General features: G+C 44.6%; 1 protein-coding gene across 1 annotated transcript; it reads right to left on the reverse strand.

Annotated features, from left to right (window-relative positions):
• Positions 1–39: 39 nt before the first annotated feature.
• On the reverse strand, positions 40–25,263 carry LOC125302376 (bromodomain and PHD finger-containing protein 3-like). The gene is made up of 14 exons (XM_048255531.1): positions 24,642–25,263; positions 23,412–23,770; positions 18,134–18,171; positions 17,233–17,405; positions 16,653–16,784; positions 13,673–13,801; positions 12,053–12,128; positions 8,540–8,779; positions 5,139–5,999; positions 4,694–4,775; positions 4,463–4,548; positions 2,358–2,458; positions 1,756–1,910; positions 40–385 (listed from the first exon to the last, which is right to left on the reverse strand). Exons 2-14 carry the CDS (start codon positions 23,747–23,749, stop codon positions 202–204), a joined length of 2,595 nt encoding a protein of 864 aa, XP_048111488.1. The 5' UTR covers positions 23,750–23,770; positions 24,642–25,263; the 3' UTR covers positions 40–201.

The following is a 25,263-nucleotide window of genomic DNA, read 5'->3' on the forward strand; positions in this document are numbered from 1 at the left end:
ATATATATATATATATATATATATATATATAGACACACACACACACACACACACACAGTTGATCAGCGGATTAGTGGCTTTGTTCCCTTGGGCAGGTCAGTGCCCCATGGCGTTGTGGCGCCGGTGAGTGTAGAGTGGCAGTGCCCTGGGGGACCCTGTGAGTGTGTAGAGTGGCAGTGCCCTGGGGGACCCTGTGGTGGGCTAGATGTAGCTGGAGGGGCTGAAGTTGGCGTTGCCCCTGACATGGCTGAGGTGGGCGATGGCCCGGCTGTAGGCCGTGTGCACAGACTTGCGCACGTTGGGCTTCTTCCCCTCCACCAGCCGCAGCTTGTCCACCGCGTCGTCCAGGCCCAGGCGGTGCAGCTTGTCCCGAGGAAGCCACTGCCTGAGGGGGGAACACAGTCACGGAATTAGGGCCCAGGCCACACAGTCACGCCATTATGACCACACAGTCAAGGCATTATGACCACACAGTCAAGGCATTATGACCACACCGTCATGGAATTAGGGCCCAGGCCACACAGTCACGGCATTATGACCACAGAGTCACGTCATTATGACATTACGGCCACACAGTCACGTCATCACGACCACACAGTCACGTCATCACGACCACACAGTCACGTCATCACGGCATTATGACCACACAGCCGGGGCAGCCGTGGCCTACTGGTTAGCACTCTGGACTTGTAACCGGAGGGTTGCCGGTTCGAACCCCGACCAGTAGGCACGGCTGAAGTGCCCTTGAGCAAGGCACCTAACCCCTCACTGCTCCCCAAGCGCCGCCATTGTAGCAGGCAGCTCACTGATTAGTGTGTGCTTCACCTCGCTGTGTGTACACTGTGTGCTGAGTGTGTTTCACTAATTCACGGATTGGGATAAATGCAGAGACCAAAGATCAAAAGAGTATATATACTTATACATACTTATACAGTCACGGCATTATGACCACACAGTTAACCATCATTACGGGCACACAGTTAACCATCATTACGACCACACAGTTAACCATCATTATTACACGGCTCTTCATAATGCTGAAGAATGCTCCATTCACTTGAATGGGCCTTCCCAACGTTCGGTGGTCTGCTAATTCTCAATAACAGACCGTTTCTAAGTATAACAGACCGCTGTCAATTTGTGCTTCTATTTCACGTCTTTCATATCACTACGCAAGGACTCGAACTTATTCAAAAGTGACAGTTGATCAGCTGTGTTCTAAAGAATGTTTAATTCAAGGTCACCGTGTGCTGTTGTCAAACTATTTGTTTCTCACCAAAAGCCACAATGAAACGGTAACAAATAGGCTATAGCCTAGGCTATGTAGGCTAAAGAGTCACATCGTGGGGAGTTTATTGTTTCATTTTGGCAAGTAGCCGTGCAATAAGCAGGATAATGTATAGAACGCCTGTCATTATTGGGAAAATAAGTCCCACCAGGGCTGAAGACCCGGTTCGCCCTGTCGGGACTATTATTTTCCCAATAATAACCGGCGTTCTATATATTATCCCTTACTTACGAGCACACAGTTAACCATCATTACTACCACACAGTTAACCATCATTACGACCACACAGTTAACCATCATTACGGGCACAATCGGACTGTTTACTAGGTTTGCACTTTAAAGACAAAATTTAAGAATAATCACAGACCAAGGCCAAAACCAAATCAGGCAATAATTATTGAACTAGGCAAAATGGCCTCCTTTTTTTTAGAACAAAATTATATGATTTAAGAGTGCTGCCATCTCACCAGGTCCTCTTGGTGTCGAAGAAGAGCACGAGGAAGAGTTTATCTTCGCACTCGGCCTGCCGTTGCTCGCCCAGTTTCAGCACCTCTCTGGGTGGCACGGGGATGGGCACGCCGTTATGGAGCAGCCCCTCCCGCGGCATGCACGGGTCCACCATCTGCACACACAGAGGGCGTTAGCTTATAGCACAGAGGCTAGGGTAGCATTAGCTTATAGCCTAGAGGCTGAAGCAGAGTTAGCTTATAGCACAGAGGTTAAGGTGGAGTTAGCTTACAGCTCAGAGGCTAAGGTAAGTTAGCTTATAGCACAGAGGCTAAGGTAGAGTTAGCTTACAGCTCAGAGGCTAAGGTAGAGTTAGCTTATAGCACAGAGGCTAAGGTAGTGTTATCTTATAGCACAGCAGCTAAGGTAGAATTAGCTTATAGCATAGAGGCCAAGAAAGAGTTAGCTTATAGCACAGAGGTGGTAGAATTAGCTTATAGCAAAGAGGCTAAGGTAGTGTTATCTTATAGCACAGCATCTAAGGTACAATTAGCTTATAGCATAGAGGCTAAGGTAGCATTAGATACACCTTCATCAGTTGTGTGTGTGTGTGTCTCCTCACCATGGCGGGGTAAGAGGGGTACCCTCTGCACTTTGCCCACACCAGGTGGAGGGGCGCCAGGTCCTCCTCCTCTCCCTCATGGGACTCCAGCAAGCCCTCACCTGGAGGCATCAGATGGGAGTGAGACGCACAGAGGACAGAGCTGACAAAATGGGACTGAATGGGACAAACAGTAAAATAACAGTACCAGAATATTTTCATGTCCTAAATATTGCATTTCTGTAGTGCAGTACTATGTAGTGCAATAGTTTTGTCCAAAATACAGTACTAGAATATTTTCATGTCCTAAATATTGCATTTCCTGCATATGAACTGCGAATAATTCCTCAAAAACGCTTGACACTAGAAATAATGCAGTAAGCGGCAAGGTGCACACACTCACCGACATCCATCATGAAATCATTACAGCAATGTTAGGAACAGTTGTACACACATATAACCCCTAGATTACACATGGGGTTTCATGAGAGCTGAAAACTACACAGGGAATTATAACCAAGTCACACTTGTGCTTAAAGACCTTATCCTCCTGGAAGAGAAGACCACAGCTATGAGTCTGGACCCTTCTTAGCACCCAAACCAATACTTAACCTTCAAGTAGGTCTTACCAATCAAGATGGCGATTAGGTGAGGGAATACACGCCCTAAACGTACGCCATTTTAAAAAGTTGATCTGAGCTGATGTACACTATTTTTAAAAGTGGTTGTTTGGAGCTGAGCTGAAGGTTTCTTTTGTCTGAGAGAATTGCAACCCAAACTCAGTCAGTTTCTGTCACCCGACTTCCTCAGATGGAAACCACAGAACTTTCTGACAGACAGAGAGAAAGACACGGAGGTTTCGCTCTATTTAGGTCATCGTGAGTCTTGAATCACATTCTGGTTACCACCAAGTAACAAGTTCAATTTGTTTTACCTTTTAGCAGATCTTGTACACTGTGACCGTCCACAAATGTGTGCTTTTACATAGGCCTACATTTCCGTCAATTCAATACAATACAATTCCGTACTGCCATAATGTTGACATCACACATCTTAAGAATTTAAATAGGACAAACTTAACATAGACAATGTAAATGTTCTTGTGTTGGGGTAAAAGTGGCAGGTGCTTTGCTTTGAGGGCATCAGAAAACAAAATCCACATCAGACCAACGTGTAACACAGAACTTCACAATGACTTCCCTACAGCCGAACTGCAGGCTGTGTGTGTGATCCTTCACACCATAAAAGGCTGTGTGTGTGTGTGTGTGTGTGTGTGTGTGTGTGTGTGATCCTACACAACACAAAAGGCTGTGTGTATGTGTGTGTGATCCTACACACCACAAACATCAGACGCAGAAACGGCCGACTTCCCCAGGTCATCTGAGGGCACATTCTACACACTAACAGCCAATCACGAAGCAAGTTAGCAGAAATTAGAGGTACAGTCCGAATGCTAATCCCAAACACCTTTTTAGTCAAATTCAGCGAGTTGCTCTTTATTAAACTCTATTTAGTTAGTAAATCCATTCCTAGCTATTGAGGCCAATTGGGCCGGCGCTTATGTCTGGTTTCCATGGTGATAAGACAATGCAGCTTTGACCAAGGGCATGACGTGCAGATGATGTGTCTTGTCCAAAGGCACGACGTGCAACATCAAGTCATCATCTGGGACTCAAACCAGAGATCTTAGGACTGCCAGCCCAACCCCTTAGACCACTGAGCTACACGCTCTACAAACTCTCTATTCATAATAATAAACTTTGATTAAAAAAAAAGATTAATGAATTAATGTGGGTTTTGATTAGGAATATATGAAGAGTGGACCTAAGGAATTTTAGAGCCACTATTGACTGTACTGTTACAACGCTATTTACTTTACGTCTATTGACTTTACCTTTACAATGTTATTTACTTTTGCTATTGACTAATAAATACTTGAGTTCCCTGCACTCTAATTCATCAATTTGTCTATTTAACTACTTTACGTTAATAAACTTTAATGGTTGAAGACGAGCTGTTCCCAAAAACAGCTTCAATCCAACTGACTTGGTGGTGTTAGGAGCTCAGACACAGGATGGGATGAAGGCCATTTAACGGCGGGGAGGGAGTAGGACCATTGGACTGACCTGTGCCGATGTCCCCGTTCTCCAGATCTGCCGCAGGTGCTTTGGAGAGGGCCGGCTTGCCTCGGCTGCGTTTGGGAGGAGGCGAGCTGCGCACACACACACACACACACACACACACACACACACACACACACACACACACACACACACACACCAGGAAGTGGGTTGGCATGTTGAAGTGAAAGTGCTTGAGTTGGTGTTAAACTGGAACAGAAACAATGCCCCCCTCACCTGTGGGTTTCATGAGTGTGTGTGCCACTCTCCAGGGAGTCGGGGGAGTCGTCTCTGTGCTTCTTACACCCGTTAGTCAAGGCTGGGGAGAAGGAAAGCACCTCAACATCACTACACTACACTGACTAAGAGATCAGCATTCAACACCTCAATATTTTAACAGATCAGCATAACACAACATCACCACTAAACACTTACAGATCATCAATCAACACATCACCACCACTAAACTCCTACAGATCACCATGCAACACAACAACATCACCATTAAACACTCAAACACTTAGAGATCATCAATCAACACATCATCACCACCACTAAACACCGACACATCACCATGCACCACGTTAACATCAGGCATCCACACACCAACACTTAAGATTAGAAATAGTTTAATTCTAGGACTGGTAAGTGATGCAAAGGAGTTCCCTTTGGTTTCTCTTACCGCTGTCTTTGAAGGGTGTGTGTGTGTGTGTGTGTGTGTCCAAGTCCAAGGTTGGCTTGTGGGTCTGTGGGGCCAGGGCAGGGGCTGGCACAGGTGTGTGTGTGTTCTGGCTTTCGGAGTCGGAGCTGGGCCCTCTGGACCTCAGGTGCCGGGGTGAGGAGGGGACGGGTTCTGTGGGCGGTTCTGCTTTAGAGACGGGTTCTGTGGGCGGTTCTGCTTTAGAGACGGGTTCTGTGGGTGGGTCTCCTTTAGAGACGGGTTCTGTGGGCGGTTCTGCTTTAGAGACGGGTTCTGTGGGCGGTTCTGCTTTAGAGACGGGTTCTGGTTCTGAGTGGAAGCGTTCGGGCCGATCAGGGGCGTGTTCCATGTGGCCCTTCTCCACTCCGCCCCCATTCACCAGCCCCACAGGCTCCGCCTTCCTCTGCCGCGCGCCGTTCTTGGCCTTCTTAAACAGGACAGACGTGCGGCGGCCCACTCCCATCACCGTGGCAACGCTTGGCACAGTCGAGTAGGGCAGTCCATTCTCGCCCCCCTCGGGCAGGTTTGGGGTCTCCCCGACCTCTGCTTGGGGGGTCTCTGCCTTGTCTGACCCCACCCCCTGGCCCTCTACACGCCTGCGACCCCTGCCTCGTGAGCGCGCCGCCAGGCGCGTGCCCTGGGTGTGTGTGCCCGTGGGCGTGCCTGCTGTGTCCGTGCCCTCCGGTCGCCCTGCCGTGCGCGTGCCAGTGTGTGTGCCTGGCGTGTGTGTGCCCGTGCTCTCTGGCCCCAGGGAAGGGGCTAGGGGAGGGGCATCCCCAGGCAGGGGGGAGGAGGCGGGGCATGATGGAGTTGTAGGGGGAGGGGTTTTAGGTTTGTGGTTTTCTGTAGGGAAGAGAAAATAAATCAGGTGAGTCAAACGAACGTCCAACTTTTATTACACCGTGGACAAAAGATAGCCATATAAGGCTTAGTATCTGGCCAGATTTATCATCTGCAAATCTGCAGAAATTCATACTTCCTGGATAGTTGTCAGAAATCATCTAGTAGCCTGAATGGACGGGTACGATGCGCTATAATGCAGCATCTAGCTATCTAGCTATCTATGTATCTAGCTATCCCTCTATCTAGCTATCTAGCTATCCCTCTATCTAGCTATCCCGCTATAATGCAGCATCTAGCTATCTAGCTATCCCTCTATCTAGCTATCTAGCTATCCCTCTATCTAGCTATCTAGCTATCCCTCTATCTAGCTATCTAGCTATCCCTCTATCTAGCTATCTAGCTATCCCTCTATCTAGCTATCTAGCTATCTAGATATCCTCTATCTAGCTATCCCTCTATCTGGCTATCCCCCCCATCTAGCTCTGGCTATCCTCTGTCTAGCTATCTAGCTATCTCTAGGCTGTCCTCTATCTCTAGCTATTTAGATATCCCCCCCATCTAGCTATCCCCCTGTCTAGCTATCCATCTGTCTCTAGCTATCCTCTATCTAGCTATCCTCTATCTGGCTATCCTTCTATCTAGCTGTCTAGCTATCCTCCCATCTGGCTGTCATCTAGCTATTCTCTCCCTTTATCTAGCATCTGGCTATCTGGCTGTCCCTTTATCTATCTGGCTATCTGGCTGTCCTGGCTATCCAAATATTCCTCTATCTAGCTATCCTATCTAGCTCATCGATCCTATCTATGCTATCCTATCTAGCTATCCTCTATCTAGCTATCTAGCTATCCTGTATCTAGCTATCCAGCTAATCCTCTATCTAGCTATCTAGCTAGCTATCTATCTAGCTATCTATCTAGCTATCTAGCTATCCTCATTTAGCTATCCCTATCTAGCTATCCCCTATCTAATATCTCTATCTATCTATCTAGCCATCCTCTCTAGCTATCTAGCTGTCCTGTATCTAGCTCTATCTAGCTATCCTCTATCTGGCTATCTAGCTATCTAGCTATCCTCTATCTAGCTATCCTCTATCTGGCTATCCTCTATCTGGCTATCCCATCTGTCTAGCTATCTATCGAAGACTCTATCTAGCTATCCTTTATCTAGCTATCCCTCTATCTGGCTATCTGGCTGTCCCTTTATCTAGCTGTCTAGCTATCCTTTTATCTGGCTATCCTGTCTACAGCTGTCCCACTCTATCTGGCTATCTGGCTGTCCCTCTGTCTCTAGCCGGCTGTCCTCTATCTAGCTATCCTCTGTCTGGCTGTCTGTCTTATCTGGCTATCCTCTGTCTGGCTAGCTGGCTGTCCTCTATCCTGGCTGTCCTCTGTCTGGCTGTCTGGCTGTCCTCTGTCTGGCTGTCCTCTGTCTGGCTGTCGTGTCCCTATCTGTCTGGCTATCCTCTATCTAGCTATCTGTCTCTAGCTATCCTCTATCTAGCTATCTAGCTGTCCCTCTATCTAGCTATCATCTATCTAGCTATCCCTCTATCTAGCTATCTAGCTATCCCTCTATCTAGCTATCTATCTATCTAGCTATCCTCTATCTAGCTATCTAGCTATCCCTCTATCTAGCTATCCCTCTATCTAGCTATCCCTCTATCTAGCTATCCCTCTATCTAGCTATCTAGCTATCCCTCTATCTAGCTATCCCTCTATCTAGCTATCCCTCTATCTAGCTATCTGTCTATCTGGCTATCTGGCTATCTAGCTATCCTAGCTATCCTCTGTCTAGCTATCCTCTGTCTGGCTATCTAGCTGTCCTCTATCTAGCTATCCTCTGTCTGGCTATCTAGCTATCCCTCTATCTATGTATCTCTCTATCTATCTATACATCTATCTATCTCTATCTATCTCTCTGTCTCTCTATCTGTCTCTCTATCAGCCGTGGCCCACTGGTTAGCACTCTGGACTTGTAACCGGAGGGTTGGCGGTTCGAGCCCCGACCAGTGGGCGGCTGAAGTGCCCTTGAGCAAGGCACCTAACCCCTCACTGCTCCCCGGCTTCGCCCGTTGAAGCAGGCAGCTCACTCTTGCCCGAGATTAGTGTGTGCTTCACCTCACTGTGTGTTCACTGTGTGCTGTTTGTGTTTCACTAATTCACCGATTGGGTTAAAAGCAGAGACCAAATTTCCCTCACGGGATCAAAAAAGTATATATACTTACTTATACTTATACTATCTGTCTATCTATCTATCTATCTATCTATCTATCTATCAGAAATCATCTAGTAGCCTGAATCGAATCGCCTCGTAGTTTCTGAGAGTGTGCAGTTTAGGAATAAGTTCTGATCTGGCGTTTGTGATGGTATGGGAGAGTGAGTTCTGACCTGGCGTTTGTGATGGTATGGGAGAGTGAGTTCTGACCTGGCGTTTGTTATGGTATGGGAGAGTGAGTTCTGACCTGGCGTTTGTGATGGTATGGGAGAGTGAGTTCTGACCTGGCGTTTGTGATGGTATGGGAGAGTGAGCTCGGTTCTGACCTGGCGTTTGTGATGGTATGGTGGCGTACTCCTCTTTGCTCTTGGCCTCCCTCCCTGCCTCTGCCTCCTCCTGCTCCTGGTCCTGCTCCTCGTCCTCCTCCTTCAGGGGGGAGGTGCAGAGTGGTGTGGGGAGGCGGCGGCGGTGGCTCAGTTTGTGGCGCAGGCTGTTCACCTCCCGGCGCAGCAGCCTGATGCGCTTAGTGCGCCCCCCGCTGGTCCGCGCCCAGACATTCCAGCCCGCTGGTCAGCTTGTCCAGCAGGCTGGGACCAGCAGCTGCTGGACAGAACACACACACACACGGTTCCTCTGGGACCAGCACACATGTTACACACATACACACGTTACACACGTGTTACACACACACACACACACACACACGCACATTATATACACACACACATCACACACACACACACACACACACACACACATTACACACATGTTACACACACACATTACACACGTTACACACACATTACACACATTACACACACATTACACACACGTCACACACACACACACATTACACACATTACACAATCACACACACATACATTACACACACACACATTACACACATGTTATATACACACACACACACATACACACACACACACACACATTACACACGTTACACACACATTACACACACACACACACACACACACATTACACACGTTACACACACATTACACACACGTCACACACACACACACACACATGTTACACACACACACACACGTTACACACACACACACACACACACATACATTACACACACATTACACACACGTTACACACACACACACACACACACACACACACACACATTACACACACACACATATTACACACATACACACACACACCTTACACACATATTAGCAGAGATGGCAAAAGTACTCATTTTCCATACTCAAGTAGTACAAATACTTGTGTTAAAAAATACTCTGGTAAAAGTACTGATTTAACACACACACACACACACACGCTACACACACACACACACACTCTACCACAGTAAAAGACACAACAGGCACAGCCTTGGAAATTTAAAAAATACTTTAAGTATAAAAGTAAAAGTAGTCTTGTGAATGACAACCATTTTTTATGCAACAGTAGGCCTACCTGGACCACACACATGTTACCAGAGTGTAAGAGTGCCAGTCTCTTTTTTAAAAAATGTTCCCATAACCTGTTTGGCCATTTCTAGGCTTTCTCCCCCTCCAATGCACTGCCTACAGCGGGCAATCTGATCTTTTGGTCCACCATCAAATGCTGGACATCTTTAAAAAAGCTAAGATCCTGTAGTTTCTAGGAAGCACTGGCACAGAGTTACAGAGCCTAGAATATTGTTTTTTTTCTTTCTGTGAGATAACAAGCATCTCTGAACTGACTATATTTCAGCCCTCTAGGTCACTTGATATGATTTTTAGAAACACAATTGAGCCCCAGCACCAGGTCTTGTGAACCTGTGTGCAAAAGTAGATCAATATAAAATTAAAAAAATCAGTATTTTAGACCATTATTTTACAAGGTATGCTCATGTTTTGTAATGCCTTATGGAAACTCCTCATAGAACTTTTGGTTACCCAAAATGCATAATGACAAAAAAAAAAGTCTGCATTTGAGGTTTCTTTTGTAGACTATTTGGATTGTGTGTCAGGTTCTGATATAGAATGCTACACAAAAATGGAAAATTACACAAAAAGTCTCTATTTTGCATTTTCTTTTGTTATTTTACATGCAGTATAAGATGGACTACATCTGCACAACTAATATTGATAAAAACAACATGAATATTTAGTTACTATGGATCCCTGTGAATATTTCAAGACCAGGAATGTAGTGGTAAAATAAGAGGTGGGTAACTATGAATTCTGGTGATCACAGTAAGGTATCGAACATATTTGATAATGGTGCTGTTATTGTCAAAATGTTTATAACAATACAAGTGGCATTAAGTGGTTCATAGAGTGTTGATGAGTGTACATATTGTTATTGCAGATAATACAGTGTGATTTTTTAAATGCTAACAGCTGTAATTGGTGAATAAACTATTTTGAGAGGTAGATAAACCCTAATAATAGGTGGAGAAACTATTTTTGAAATTTCAGTGGTGGGTCTGCTTATGCTTAGCCTCCACCAAGCCTACATCCCTGTTCAAGACTCAAGGCACATCCAGCCTACTAATTAAGCTAAGGATATAGGCTACACCGCAGCTAGAAGTTAGGGAAGCACCAAAGGCGCAGGAGAGGAGGAGGGCATTAGGCCATTGACTAAATTTAATTGGAGACATACTACTATGTGCCAACGCATACTGCCATCAAGCTGCAATGATTTGCCACTTAATGAATGCCCAAATCGAAGTCATCTTGTAGTGGTATGTCATGCAACGTATATTCCCATCCGCTATTTATGACGCTAAAATAATAACGGTAGGCTGAAATTATTTGAAACTAAAGTAACGAGCCAGTTTTGTGTAAAATGTAAGGAGTAGAAAGTACCGATATTCGTGTTAAAATGTAAGGAGTAAAAGTAAAAAGTTGCCTCAAAAATAAATAGTAAAGTAAAGTAAAAATCTACTTGAGCACAGTAACAAAGTATTTGTACTTCGTTACTTACCATCTCTGCATATTAGACATATACACTCATGCACAGACACACACACACATTACACACAAATACACACACACACACACACACATTACACACATATTATACATACACACATATTACACCCTCATACACAGACACACATTACACACATATTATACATACAGTACACACACACAAACAAACATTTTATACATACAGTACACACACACGAACACACATATTACACACTCATACACAGACACACACACATTACACACAAACACACACACACACACACACACACATTACACACATATACACATATTACACCCTCATACACAGACACACATTACACACATATTATACATACAGTACACACACACGAACACACATATTACACACTCATACACAGACACACATTACACACATATTATACATAGAGTACACACACACAAACACACATATTACACCCTCATACATAGACACACATTATATACATATTATACATACAGTACAGTACACACACACAAACACACATATTATACATACAGTACACACACACGAACACACATATTACACACTCATACACAGACACACACACGCATACACACAAATGCATACATATTACACATTCATGTATCATGTGTGTTGGTGTGTGTGTGTGTGTTCTGAGATGGACTTACCCTCCTCCCAGCAGGTGTGTGTGTGTGTGTTCTGAGGGGGCTTCTGGCAGGTGGCTGCCCGCAAAAGGGTCGATCCCCATGGCGACGCCTGGAGGCCAAGGTATGATGGCCCCTGCCCACTCGCCTAGCTGCGCCGCAAGGGTGGAATGACGGTAAGTCGCTGGTTAAGTAGAAGGCAGTTGGACACCATGGATTAACGCCTCCAGGTCGGCCACGCCCGTCGCCACGCACGCTGGCCTTCCTCCAGCAGCCTTCGCATGGTGCTGAAGTCCATCGGCTCGGACACGAACTCCAGGTAGTCCGGCACCTCCAGTAGGAACCAAACACAGCAGCGCTGACGTCACAAGGGGCGCAACCAGCACACACACACACAGCATCTCACACAACACACACACACACACAGCAACAACACACACACACACACACACACACAGCAACACAACACACACACCACACACACACACACAACAACACCACACACACACACACACACACACACACACAACAACACAACAACACACACACACACACAGCAACACAACACACACACCACACACAGCAACACAACACACACACACACACACACACACACAACAACACCCACACACACACAGCAACACAACACACACACCACACACAGCAACACAACACACACACACACACACACACACACACACACACACACACACACAACAACACAACAACACACACACACAGCAACACAACACACACACACACACACACAACAACACACACACACACACAGCAACACAACACACACAGCAACACAACACACACAGCAACACAACACACACACACAGCAACACAACACAACACACACACTGCAACACAACACAACACACACACACAGCAACACACACACAGCAACACACACACAGCAACACAACACACACAACACACACACACACAGCAACTCACACAACACACACACACACACACACACACACAGGAGCACAAACAGCACAGACACACACAGCAACTCACACAACACACACACACACAGGAGCACAAACAGCACAGACACACACAGCAACTCACACAACACACACACACACACAGCAACAACACACACACACACAGCAACTCACACAACAAACACACACACACAGGAGCGCAAACAGCACAGACACACACAGCAACTCACACAACACACACACACACAGCAACTCACATAACACACACACACAGCAACACAATACACACACACAGCAACACATTCACAGGGACGCAACCAGCACACACACACATAGCAACTCACACAACACACACAAACACAGCAACACATTCACACACAACACACACACACATAGGGGCGCAACCAGCACACACACACACAGCAACTCACACAACACACACACACAGCAACACATTCACACACAACACACACACACACACACACACACAGGGGCGCAACCAGCACACACACACACAGCAACTCACACAACACACACACACAGGGGCGCAAAAAGCAGACACACACAGCAACTCACACAACACACACACACAGGGGCGCAAACAGCACAGACACACACAGCAACTCACACAACACACGCACACTGTCTGAACAGAGGTGAAAAGACCGGGTGCAGAGAGCAAAAGCCCCATCAGGTATTTCTCTCATCCATTTACTAAACCAGCTGATTCTCATTGGCTCAGCAAATCAGCTGATCTGTGACATCGCCTGTGTTGAGTGCACAGCCAGAACCAATACATATTAGGGCTGAGAGAGAAAGAGAGAGGGAGAGGGAGAGAGAGAGAGAGAGAGAGAGGGAGAGAGAGAGAGCGAGGTGTGTGTGTGTGTGTGTGTAAATGCTCTGGAGCCCCTCTCACCTCCTTCAGGCTGACCGGTGTGGTGAAGATGCCGGCCGAGTCCTTCTCTTGCAGCTGGTCCAGTGTGGAGCGCAAAAGCACCAGCCCCGGGGTCAGCTGCAGCTCTAGCGCCGCCTGCTGGACCTTCATCTGCATTACAGGATACAGAAGCACAGGAAACGCAGAGATGCAGGAGGGTCAGGTTTCAACCCCACAGGCCCACAGGTGTGTGTGTGCAGGCGCGCCTGCAGGTGTACCAGATGCACTGTGCTGCATCCATCAGGCTACTCCAACAACCAGAGAAAATTCCCCTATGTGTGTGTATTCACCAGACATGTGGACTCGAAGTCACATGACTTGGACTCGAGTCAGACTTGACTTGATAACCCGCATGACTTATGACTGACTTGACTGGAATATCATTCACTCGAGACTTGACTCGATTTTGCCTTCTTTGACTTGTGACCTAATTTGACATGTCTCGAAGTCAAAAACTAAATTTCTGATCGTGGACCAGTCACCCAGATGCTTTCCCTCCACGCATCAAAAAAATAAAAAATAGCGGAGACAAGCGGCCAGTCCATATTAGTCTAGTGTTGCCGCTACTCCCCCCATATGCGCATGACTGTGTAGTACCAAGAGACAGAGAAACGACCAACATTTAGCTAATAACTAGTAGCTTTACTGCAAACTGATTTGCACTCTTGTTAGAGAACGTTTACAATGTCAAAATGCACCAACAGCATGTTACATAAAGATGATACTTTTCGAGTCCTCTCCATTAAGATCCAACTTGAACTTATGCTAGCCTACTCCATTTAATTGAGAACCCCATTTAAGCACCCATTTAGAGTGGGTAGGAAAACGAGTGGCAGGTTCCAGCTGGCTTGTCATTGTTGATGATGATTGATATTTTCTTTTAAATATAAGAAACGATAAAAGGAAATCATGAAGGCAATAAATACGATTAGGGGAAATTGGCGGATTTATCCGTTCTCACTACTGTTATAAACTATGAGATCCAGGTCACTATGACATAGGCTGCACTCACTGTGATTTGGAAAGTGATGAATGAAGAGTTGTCTTTGCCTTTGTGTAATGGAAATGGTGAGTCTTGAAGTAGGCCTATTCAATAATTTGTTTACAGTGAAGTTATTACTGATATGCCGTATTGAAACCATTCCACTCAGCTAGCTAGGTGGCTACTGGCTACCAGGCTCATAATTCACATTTAATTGCAAACAGAAAATGTCAAGCAAGCATCATGTCATACATGCATCTATTTCCAAAGGAATGAAAGCTGTTTGTGCCAACTTCATATAATGCTTATCATTGTTAATATTGTGCTATTCATGTGGCACAAAAAATGTTTGAGTTTGTGGACTAGCCATAGGAATGGAGCTGGTAAAAAGATCATTATGAGAATGTGTGGACAGTGGCACAATGGGCTTAAAGTGACAGCACCATTTACAAATGAGATAAACAGCATCAAATGTGTAGTTTGAAATTTAAAAATTACTGTGTCATTATTATCTTTTAAATAATATAAAAGTGTTGACCTTGGCTTCCTTTATGAGTCGCCACTGGCAGACAGCCTAATAAATTGTTTGCAGGCAAATCTGTGGCCTAGCTTAGTGAAATGCCATCAGTCAAATTATTACTCATCCTTACAGTGGGCTCCGAAATTTGGAAAAACAATATTTTTATTTGTCATGTAGCTATCCGTTTTGTACAGATTACTCAGGTATGGTTACGTATATTGTATGCGCATGCATATCGTAAAAGATTTCAAGACAGAAACATTGAACATATTTTAATCTGTATTTATAAAAAAATTCTGTGGATTAGATGGAAGTGTTAAAATTATGATCGATAGTCTAATAATGCCATTATTAAGTGAAGAGTACCTGATGACTTGTTCAGGACTTGAAAAGATTTGGACTTGGACTCGACTTGGCTTTGATGAGACTTGACTGACCTCGACTCTGTTCCTTCTGTATTTACTTGGGACTTGACTTGGACTTGAGTGCTAAGACTTGGGACTTACTTGTGACTTGCCAAACAGTGACTTGGTCCCACCTCTGGTATTCACACCAAATTGGCCCACCATACCTTCCCAACTATTAGCTGCATGCCATCAGGCTATTTACAATGTTCTATTACATAAAATTAGCGAACACATTATCAAAATGAACGCACACATTTAGTTTGAGCAGGAGGGAGAATATGCACGCAGGCACGCGACTAGGCTCCTCCTTTCTTTCTTGTTTTCTTTTACTCGGTTCTCAGCACACAATGTTGAGCTAATTCACTAACTCAATACTCATCATGGATATCACAAGTTTAAACAACGAAAACAGAAAGGATGGATGCAGCAAAGCTAGGAGTTATTCCAGATGGGCAAGAACAAGGTGGGCAATTGCTTGTCAGAACGTTAGACTGCATTACAGCTGTTTAAAGCCAGACGTCAAGGTAGGCTGCGCTAGAACAAAACTAAAGGTAACTTTAGCCTGTATAGGGCTGTATCAAGTTGTCCAAATGAATAGGTCATTGTTGTTATAGCCTAGCCTATTATTGCATGTGGATGTTGCTATGTTGAAGGCGCTATGCAGGCCTATGGGGGGGATGGCAGCGCACTTACAGCATTCATTCTATACGCCCCAGGTGTGTGTGTGTGAGAGAATGCGCGTGTGTGACGCAGGTGCGCTGTGTGTGTGTATGTGTGTGTCTGTGTGTCTGTCTGTGTGCATTGTAATGTGTGTGTGTGTGTGTGCGTGTGTGTGTGTGTGTGTATTTTAATGTGTGTGTGTGCGTAGTATGTGTGTGTGAGCGTGTGTGTGTGTGTGTGAGCGTGTGTGTATGTATGTGTGTGTGTGTGAGGTGTGTGTGTGTGTGTGAGCGTGTGTGTATGTATGTGTGTGTGTGTGTGGCGTGTGTGTGTGTGTGTGAGCGTGTGTATGTATGTGTGTGTGTGTGTGTGTGTGTGTGTGTGTGTACAGACCTGCTCCCTCTTCAGTCTCTCCCTCTTGCGTATCAGCTCCACCAGTAGGCGTGCTTTCTCCAGGTCTTGTCTCAACTTCTGCCAATACTTCAGCTCCTCACGCACTGCCTGCAGCTTCTCATCTGGCTCTCTCTGAACACACACACACACACATATATTAATACCTGCACACACACACACATTATTACCCTCACACACACATTATTACCTGCACACACACACACACACACACAAATTAACACACACACATTAAAATACACACACACACACACATTAAAATACACACAGACACACAGAGACATAATAAAACACTGTCCTTGAGAACCCGAATAACAGCTTTGAGCCTCAGGCCCTCTTTGTGAACAGGCACATGTGGGCAGAACTTCTACTGCAACGCAGAGCCTCAGCAAACAGGCTCAGAGTATTAACACACACACACTCATCTATCTATCTCTCTCTCTCTCTCTCTCTCCCTCTCTCTCTCTCTCTCACACACACACTCACTCACTCACACACACACACACGGACACACATAATGCTTTCACATCCCCCTAAGGACGTGTGTGTGTGTGTGTTGCACCTGGTCAGCGGCTCTCTGGTTCTGCAGGTGTGTGTGGAGGCGTCGGATGAGTGGGACTCCGTTGCGAGAGTGGCGCTTGAGCAGCCAGTAGTTATGGAGACGCTGCATGAACTGATTCTTCCTCTGGACGGCCACGCCTGTGCAGATCTTATTCAGCCTGAAGAGACAGGTGTGTGTGTGTGTATGTTATTCAGCCTGAAGAGACAGGGATGTGTGTGTGTTATTCAGCCTGAAGAGACAGGGATGTGTGTGTGTTATTCAGCCTGAAGCGACAGTGATGTGTGTGTGTTATTCAGCCTGAAGAGACAGGGATGTGTGTGTGTTATTCAGCCTGAAGAGACAGGGATGTGTGTGTGTTATTCAGCCTGAAGCGACAGTGATGTGTGTGTGTTATTCAGCCTGAAGAGACAGGGATGTGTGTGTGTGTTATTCAGCCTGAAGAGACAGTGATGTGTGTGTGTGTGTTATTCAGCCTGAAGAGACAGGGATATGTGTGTGTAGTGTTTAATGTGTGTAGTGTAATGTTTAATGTGTGTAGTGTTTAATGTGTGTAATGTTATTTGCAAATACATACGTACATACTGTAATTACACTATAGACATATTCTACTGCTCTTCATTCTATTCTTACTGTTCTGTTTTTATTCTTTTATATATTTGTATATAGATTCTTATTCTGCCACGACAGTGCAGCTCTTATTCAGCCTGAACATCACCTGGGCCTGACCCTACCTGCCCCCTAGACATCACCTGGGCCTGACCCTACCTGCCCCCTAGACATCACCTGGGCATTACCCTACCTGCCCCCTAGACATCACCTGGGCCTGACCCTACCTGCCCCCTAGACATCACCTGGGCATTACCCTACCTGCCCCCTAGACATCACCTGGGCATTACCCTACCTGCACTAAGTCCAGATGCCACGCGGGTGAACGTATGTCTGAACACAAAAGGGTAAGAGACGGGTAAATTCACAATTTGCGACGCTGATTATGTCCACTTCATCCATTTATTCTCGTTCACGACAGACTGACACGAACGAGAATTGATGGATGAATGTTATTAAGAAATTAAGAAATTAGCTTCTGAGTTATATGTAAATCAGACAATAACCTCTCAAACCACAAAAAATAACCATGACGCTCAGATGATGATAGCTGAGTTGATTTTCCCATCAAGTTCAATGGAGCATTATACATGGCAATCTTATATATATCAACATGCAATACCGACAGCAGCCTACAGTCAACCTCCTCATCTGAACCACCCGCACTTTTTGCTCCGGTACGAACAAGACCCAACCGGACCAAATCCATGCGTTTGGGTCATGTTGGGTCCTCAGTGAGATCCCAATTATCAGGGCACTGTCTGGGCGTCATATCTGAAGAAAGTGGCTTTTGATGATGATGATAATGATGATGATATTATTGATGATATTGATGATGATGATGATATTGTTGTGTGCATGTGTGTGATGGAGCATGCATGACATAAATGTTTGGTTTGGGCCCTTTTGTGTTTTCCTGTGAGAAAACAAACATAGATATGCATAGCGTAACCGGATATGTCAGTATATCTGGGAGACCGTGATTAATTGTTTCAATGTGTGTTACTATATATTGATATTGTGTGGAGTATTATTATTGTTATTATTGTGTGTGTTGTGATTGTGTTTCCATGTGTTTTGGTTTGTGAATGAATATGTGTGAATTCATGTGTTTGTGTATGTTTCTATGTGTGTGAGTGTGTGTGTGTATACATTTGTGTGTGTGTGTGTGTGAATATGTGTGTGTGTGTGCATATGTGTGTGTGTGTGTGTGTGTGTGTGTGTGTGTGTGTGTGCTGTGTGTACATGTGTGTGTGTGTGTATGATGTGTGTGTTTGTATGTGTCGTGTGTGTGTATGCATGTGTGTGGTATCTGTGTGTGTGTGTGTGTATGTGAGTGAGAGGTGTGTGTGTGTGTGTGTGTGTGTGTGTGTGTGTGTGTGTGTGTGTGAGTATGTCTGTGTGTGTGTATATATGCATGTGTGTGTGTGTATATGTGTGTGTGTGTGTGTGTGTGTGTGTGTGTGTGTGTGTATATATGTGTGTGTGTGTACTGTGTGTGTATGCATGTATGCATGTGTGTATGCATGTGTATGCATGTGTGTGTGTGTGTGTGTGTGTGTTTATGTGTGTGTGTGTGTGTGCATGTGTGTGTGTGTGTGTGTGTGTATGCATGTGTGTGTGTGTGTATGCATGTGTGTGAGTATGCATGTGTGTGAGTATGTGTGTGTATATATGTGTGTGTGTGTGTGTATGAATATGTGTGTGTGTTAGGGGTGAAGCGATATATATAGGTCTCGCGATAACATAAGTGATTATTGTTTTAACTTGTGCAAATTTACATTATCAGTATTTAAATTACTTATGGAAATAACACCGAAATCAGTCATTATTTTCGCGTTCCCTTGCCTAAATCCAGGAGGTGTATGAGAAAAGCCCTGGCTTGCTGCAGAGCAAGTGTCACATGATGGCTAGTGGGTCCACATTGTCCACCGCATGCGCCCTAATGTTTATTTTTGTGCAGCGAGAGGTTACTTGGGATTTTGTGCAGCTACTTCTGTTCAAGTAGCATTGATAAGTCACGTTTTTTCCTACATGGTATTATATGGAGAGAAAACATTAGCCTTTGAGTATTTTAATAGTCAGTTGTAAGCAAAGAACTCTTCTCATGTAACCCTTTTGTAAATGGACTGAAGTTTGGTCTAAATATCTACATTTATCGATTATGCTAACCGTTAGCATCTCTGTGGGATTTCTCATATACATTAGCCATAAGCTAACGCATTAGTTTTTATTCTGTAACTTGGAATGCTAACCTACATGATTGCTCTTAAACAAAACATCGAAGGAAATAACTGAGATGCACTCTGTTGGTCTGCTTCATTTTACAGTGAATCCTAAGTGAAGGTTTTTGAAAGGAACTTTAGCTTCAGACTTTCTCATGTCATTGCCACACACTCTAGTGGGGGCAGAATTGGAATGTGTGACAATGCATTGGTTGATTTGGTTAAAAAGTCACAGGTTAGGTTATTGGTATTGTATTGATGCTACTTATAAATAGCAGAGCTGTAAGCGACTCAGACTTTACAAAAAATGTTTTTAAAGGATATGTTAATTATGGATTGTCGTCAAAATCTAAAAAAATAGAATGTGTTTTGTCATATGCATCCACCTAGTGTGTGTGTGCTGTGCTGTGTGTGTATGCATGTGTGTATGTATGCATGTGTGTGAGTATGCATGTGTGTGTGTATGCATGTTAATTTTTGCCACCTATTTTTAATTTAGTCTTAGTCTTAGTCTTGTGACGAAATGTCCTTTTAGTCTTTTATCATATTTAGTCATTCAAATATCATTTTTGTTAGTCAAGTTTTAGTCTCCTTTTTAGTCTAAAAGTCTTCAAGTCATTTTAGTCTAGTTTTAGTCAAAAGAAAACTAAAGGTATCTTAGTCTTAGTCAGTTTTAGTCAACACATTTTAGTCTTTTTTTTTTTTTTTTATTATTTCTGATTACCATTTGAGTCAAATAGTGTTTCACACATCTCAATTTTCAACAATATTGTGTGTCCACAGGGTCTGTTATAATTACTCATTCTGTCAGTCATTTTTGTCAGTCAGTATGTTTACATGCACAGGTAAGTCGTCGAGGCAGTTATAGCTTCGGCTGGGATTTGACCATAGACAGGTAAAAGATTCGACTGGACCACTGTCATATTAAGTAGACCAGTGTTTCTCAAAGTGTGGTCAGGAAATCACTAGTGTCCGCAAGCTATCCCAAGTGGTCCGCGAGCAGACGTGGTAAAATATAATATAGATGAGTTGTTTGCAATATTGAACCAACTTGTATGTAAAAACAGTTCTGCAACACTGTCTATGTAAGATATGCCAGTTTAAATCATACAGTATGAATCCACACAATAAGCAAAGTGCAAAGACAATAAGCAAGGTGGTTCAGTGAGTAAGCCTATAGTGTAGACTAATTATAGGCTACTGTTGAAGTAGGTCTAATCTTTTTTTTTTAGCTAGGGTTAGTTAAGTGGTCCTGAAACTGAAAAAGTTTGAGAAACACTGTCGTAGACCAAAGTATTAATGTTTTACTCCGCCTCACTAGATGGCGATATACGCCCAAACACAACACATTCCCCAAACAGACTCTCCATCTTAGCCATAGCTAACTTGCTAGCGAACTTTCCATATTAGCTTACTTGCATCATCAGTCTAACTAGTTAAATAGTTGACATTACATGATGAACATTTTCGTATGGACATTCTGGGGATGTTAATTTGTATGAGAGAAGCTTCAACTTCTGGGTATGTAGCATTGTGGCATAAAGCTTTAGGTAGTTAGCTTGCTAACTCTGGCAAAAATCTCCAGTGTTCTTGTTCCATGTAGTTTAGGTGTTGCAGCCACAGGGTTGCAGCAACAGCACATAGACTAGCCTACAGGAAAGCTGTTAGCGTTTGAACTCATTGAATATTTTGAAACGTAACAGCTAAATATTCTGTCTTCTCATTTTGTAGATGAAAATGAAGAGAGATTTTATCTTAGTTTTATTTCATGCAAAACATTTTAGTCTGTCTTTTTTCAGGTCAACAATAATGCATCTTAAGATAGTCTTAGTCAGTGTTTTTAGGACATTACTGCCGTCTCGTCATTGTCGTCTTAGTCATGAAAAAAAAAGGTTGTTGACGAACATATTTCCTCTCGTCTCGTCTGACGAAATTAACACTAGTGTGTGTATATATGTGTGTGTGTGTATGCATGTGTGTGTGTGTGTATGCATGTGTGTGAGTATGCATGTGTGTGAGTATGCATGTGTGTGTGTGTGTGTGTGTGTGTGTATGCATGTGTGTGTGTGTATATGCATGTGTGTGAGTATGCATGTGTGTGAGTATGTGTGTGTGTGTGTGTGTATGCATGTGTGTGTATGCATGTGTGTGAGTATGTGTGTGTGTGTATATATGTGTGTGTGTGTGTATGCATGTGTGTGTGTGTGTATGCATGTGTGTGAGTATGTGTGTGTGTGTTGTGTGTGTATATATGTGTGTGTGTGTATACATGTGTGTGTGTGTGAGTATGTGTGTGTGTGTGTGAGTATGTGTGTGTGTGTGTGTGTGTGTATATATATGTGTGTGTGTCATGTGTGTGTGTGTGCTGTGTGTATGCATGTGTGTGTGTGTGTGCTGTGTGTATGCATGTGTGTGTATGCATGTGTGAGTATGCATGTGTGTGTGTGTGCTGTGTGTATGCATGTGTGAGTATGCATGTGTGTGTGTGTGCTGTGTGTGTATGCATGTGTGAGTATGCATGTGTGTGTGTATATACATGTGTGTGTGTGTATGCATGTGTGAGTATGTGTGTGTGTGTGCTGTGTGTATGCATGTGTGAGTATGTGTGTGTGTATATGCATGTGTGTGAGTATGCATGTGTGTGTGTGTGCTGTGTGTATGCATGTGTGTGTATGCATGTGTGAGTATGCATGTGTGTGTGTGTGTGTGTGTGCTGTGTGTGTATGCATGTGTGTGTGTATGCATGTGTGTGTATGCATGTGTGAGTATGCATGTGTGTGAGTATGCTTGGGTGTGTGTGTATACATGTGTGTGTGTGTGTACATGCCTGGGTGTGTGTGTGTATGCATGTGTGTGTGTATATATATGTGTGTGTGTATATATGTGTGTGTGTATACATGTGTGTGTGTGTGTGTGTGTGTATGCATGTGTGAGTATGTGTGTGTGTGTGCTGTGTGTATGCATGTGTGAGTATGCATGTGTGTGAGTATGCATGTGTGTGAGTATGCATGTGTGTGAGTATGCATGTGTGTGTGTATACATGTGTGTGAGTATGCATGTGTGTGTATGCATGTGTGAGTATGCATGTGTGTGTATGCATGTGTGTGTATGCATGTGTGAGTATGCATGTGTGTGTGTGTGTGTGTGTGTATGCATGTGTGTGTATGCATGTGTGAGTATGCATGTGTGTGTATGCATGTGTGAGTATGCATGTGTGTGAGTATGCATGTGTGTGAGTATGCATGTGTGTGTGTGTGCTGTGTGTATGCATGTGTGAGTATGCATGTGTGTGAGTATGCATGTGCGTGCGTGCGTGTGTGTGTGTGTGTGTGTGCTGTGTGTGTATGCATGGTGTGCGCGGGCGTCTGCTCGCTGTTCTCCTTGTTGCTGTTGCACTCGGCCAGGTCCTGCGCGGTCATCTCGTCCTCGGTGATGACGCTCAGCGGGTCGGAGATGTTGATGCGGTGGAGACGCCCGTCCAGCTCCACCTCCACCATCTTCTGCGCCTGCGCGTACGTCAGCGTCTCCCGGGTAACCGACAGGTTCAGGCGGCACGGGGAGTGGGGGCGCAGCTGCAGGTTGGGGTCATCGTAAGAGTGGTGGCCCCCCCTCCCTCGGCCTCGCCCCCGACCCCTGCCGAAGCCGCCACTACCGGCCGGCCCACCTCTCCTTCGGATCTTCCGCATCGGTATTCGCTCCCTCGTCTCCTAGAATCACAAGAGAGAGCAGACGCTTGTGGTGAAGTGTGATTGGCTGTGGGTGAAGAGAGACTGATTTGTGGACAGCGGGAATCAAACCAAGCATCATATGCGCAGGTTCCGCAAAGTTTACAAACATATGACGTTCGCCAACGTGTGTTTGTATTGAAGTACACAGCAGAGAGAAACACTGAAGGCCGATTATGTAACAACGAGAACAATCAAAGAACAATCCGCATCTATAACAGGATAATCGCTCAAATATATTTAACGTTAATTGGGATGATGTATGCACATGTAAACTGGTCAATAACATGGGTTTATATGTTGCGATACTTGTGAGAACCTCCAACTTTGTATCCTAAACAGAGTCCTTCGTGGACCAATCACCGTTAGAAAGAAATGCATATGCTTGACGCTGTCCAATCAGCGCCCAGGAGAAGGCTCTCTTCCTCTTACAGTTGGCATAGTTGGGTTGCGGGGCGCTAAATACCAAACCAAGAAGCTAGCCGTCAGCCATTTTAGCCGTGCACTTGTATTTCTCAGTGTTGAATTATCGTTTTATTTGTATTATCTGCCTCTCAAAAAACGTCACGAAGAATTTCAGTGACATTAATGGGGTCATATCATATGCAGCACACCTCACTCTTGCACGAATGTTATTTTGTTGTAAAGGTTTCCTCCAAAGCAACAGCAGCGACGACCTAACCAGGCTGCATCGAGCGCTATGCTCTTCCCTCACCAGACTGTCTGTCATGGGCGCTCCGACGAGACGAGCTATGCACCTGGCTAGCACACATCTTAGTTGCCCTGTATTTTGAACTGTGGGTCCTGTGATTATGTAGAGATGGCAATTGAGAGGGTAACTGAGGACACTCACCCGCGCAACTATGTTCGACCGTGAAAGCCGGTCATATCCAGAGTGACAGCGTCCGAGTCTGCAGCCAGCGACGTTACGTTAGTCCTCCATTGATATGACTTCCAACAAACGGTCCGTTCCAGCTTGAATTGCACATCTGTAATTTAGCTTTTATTTAGTGTGACACTGCGTCTATATTTCACAGTGTAATATTTTACTGTTGCGTCCTGCAGTCGCTCGAACCAGGATGTTGGGTTCCAATTAAAATGGCTTGAAAAATACGCCCCTTTTGAAAAAACGAACTCTCGGCCCCTGGTAGCTTACATTTACCGCGTACGGAACGCGCATAGCTATTTGATTGGTTGAAATGAGGTGTCAGAAGGCCAGCGATTCTTTCAGCCTTGCTCCCGATTGGCTGACGAATAGAAAAGCAACTCTGGAATCTCTTCCTCATTTGCGCGCCCTTGTATTTGCAATTCAGCGATAAGAGAGTGCAGCCCTTTATGCCTCGTTTTCCTGTTTAATATGAAACGCCTCAGCCTTCCAAAAACCTCATCCCTAACAGCACTACCATTAACGCACTTGCATTAGGAAAGATATGTGGTCTATGGTCCCAAACCGACTCAATAACAAATAACCTTTA

This window comes from Alosa alosa, chromosome 10 (genome assembly GCF_017589495.1).
Source record: "Alosa alosa isolate M-15738 ecotype Scorff River chromosome 10, AALO_Geno_1.1, whole genome shotgun sequence".
Taxonomy (NCBI): domain Eukaryota; kingdom Metazoa; phylum Chordata; class Actinopteri; order Clupeiformes; family Clupeidae; genus Alosa; species Alosa alosa.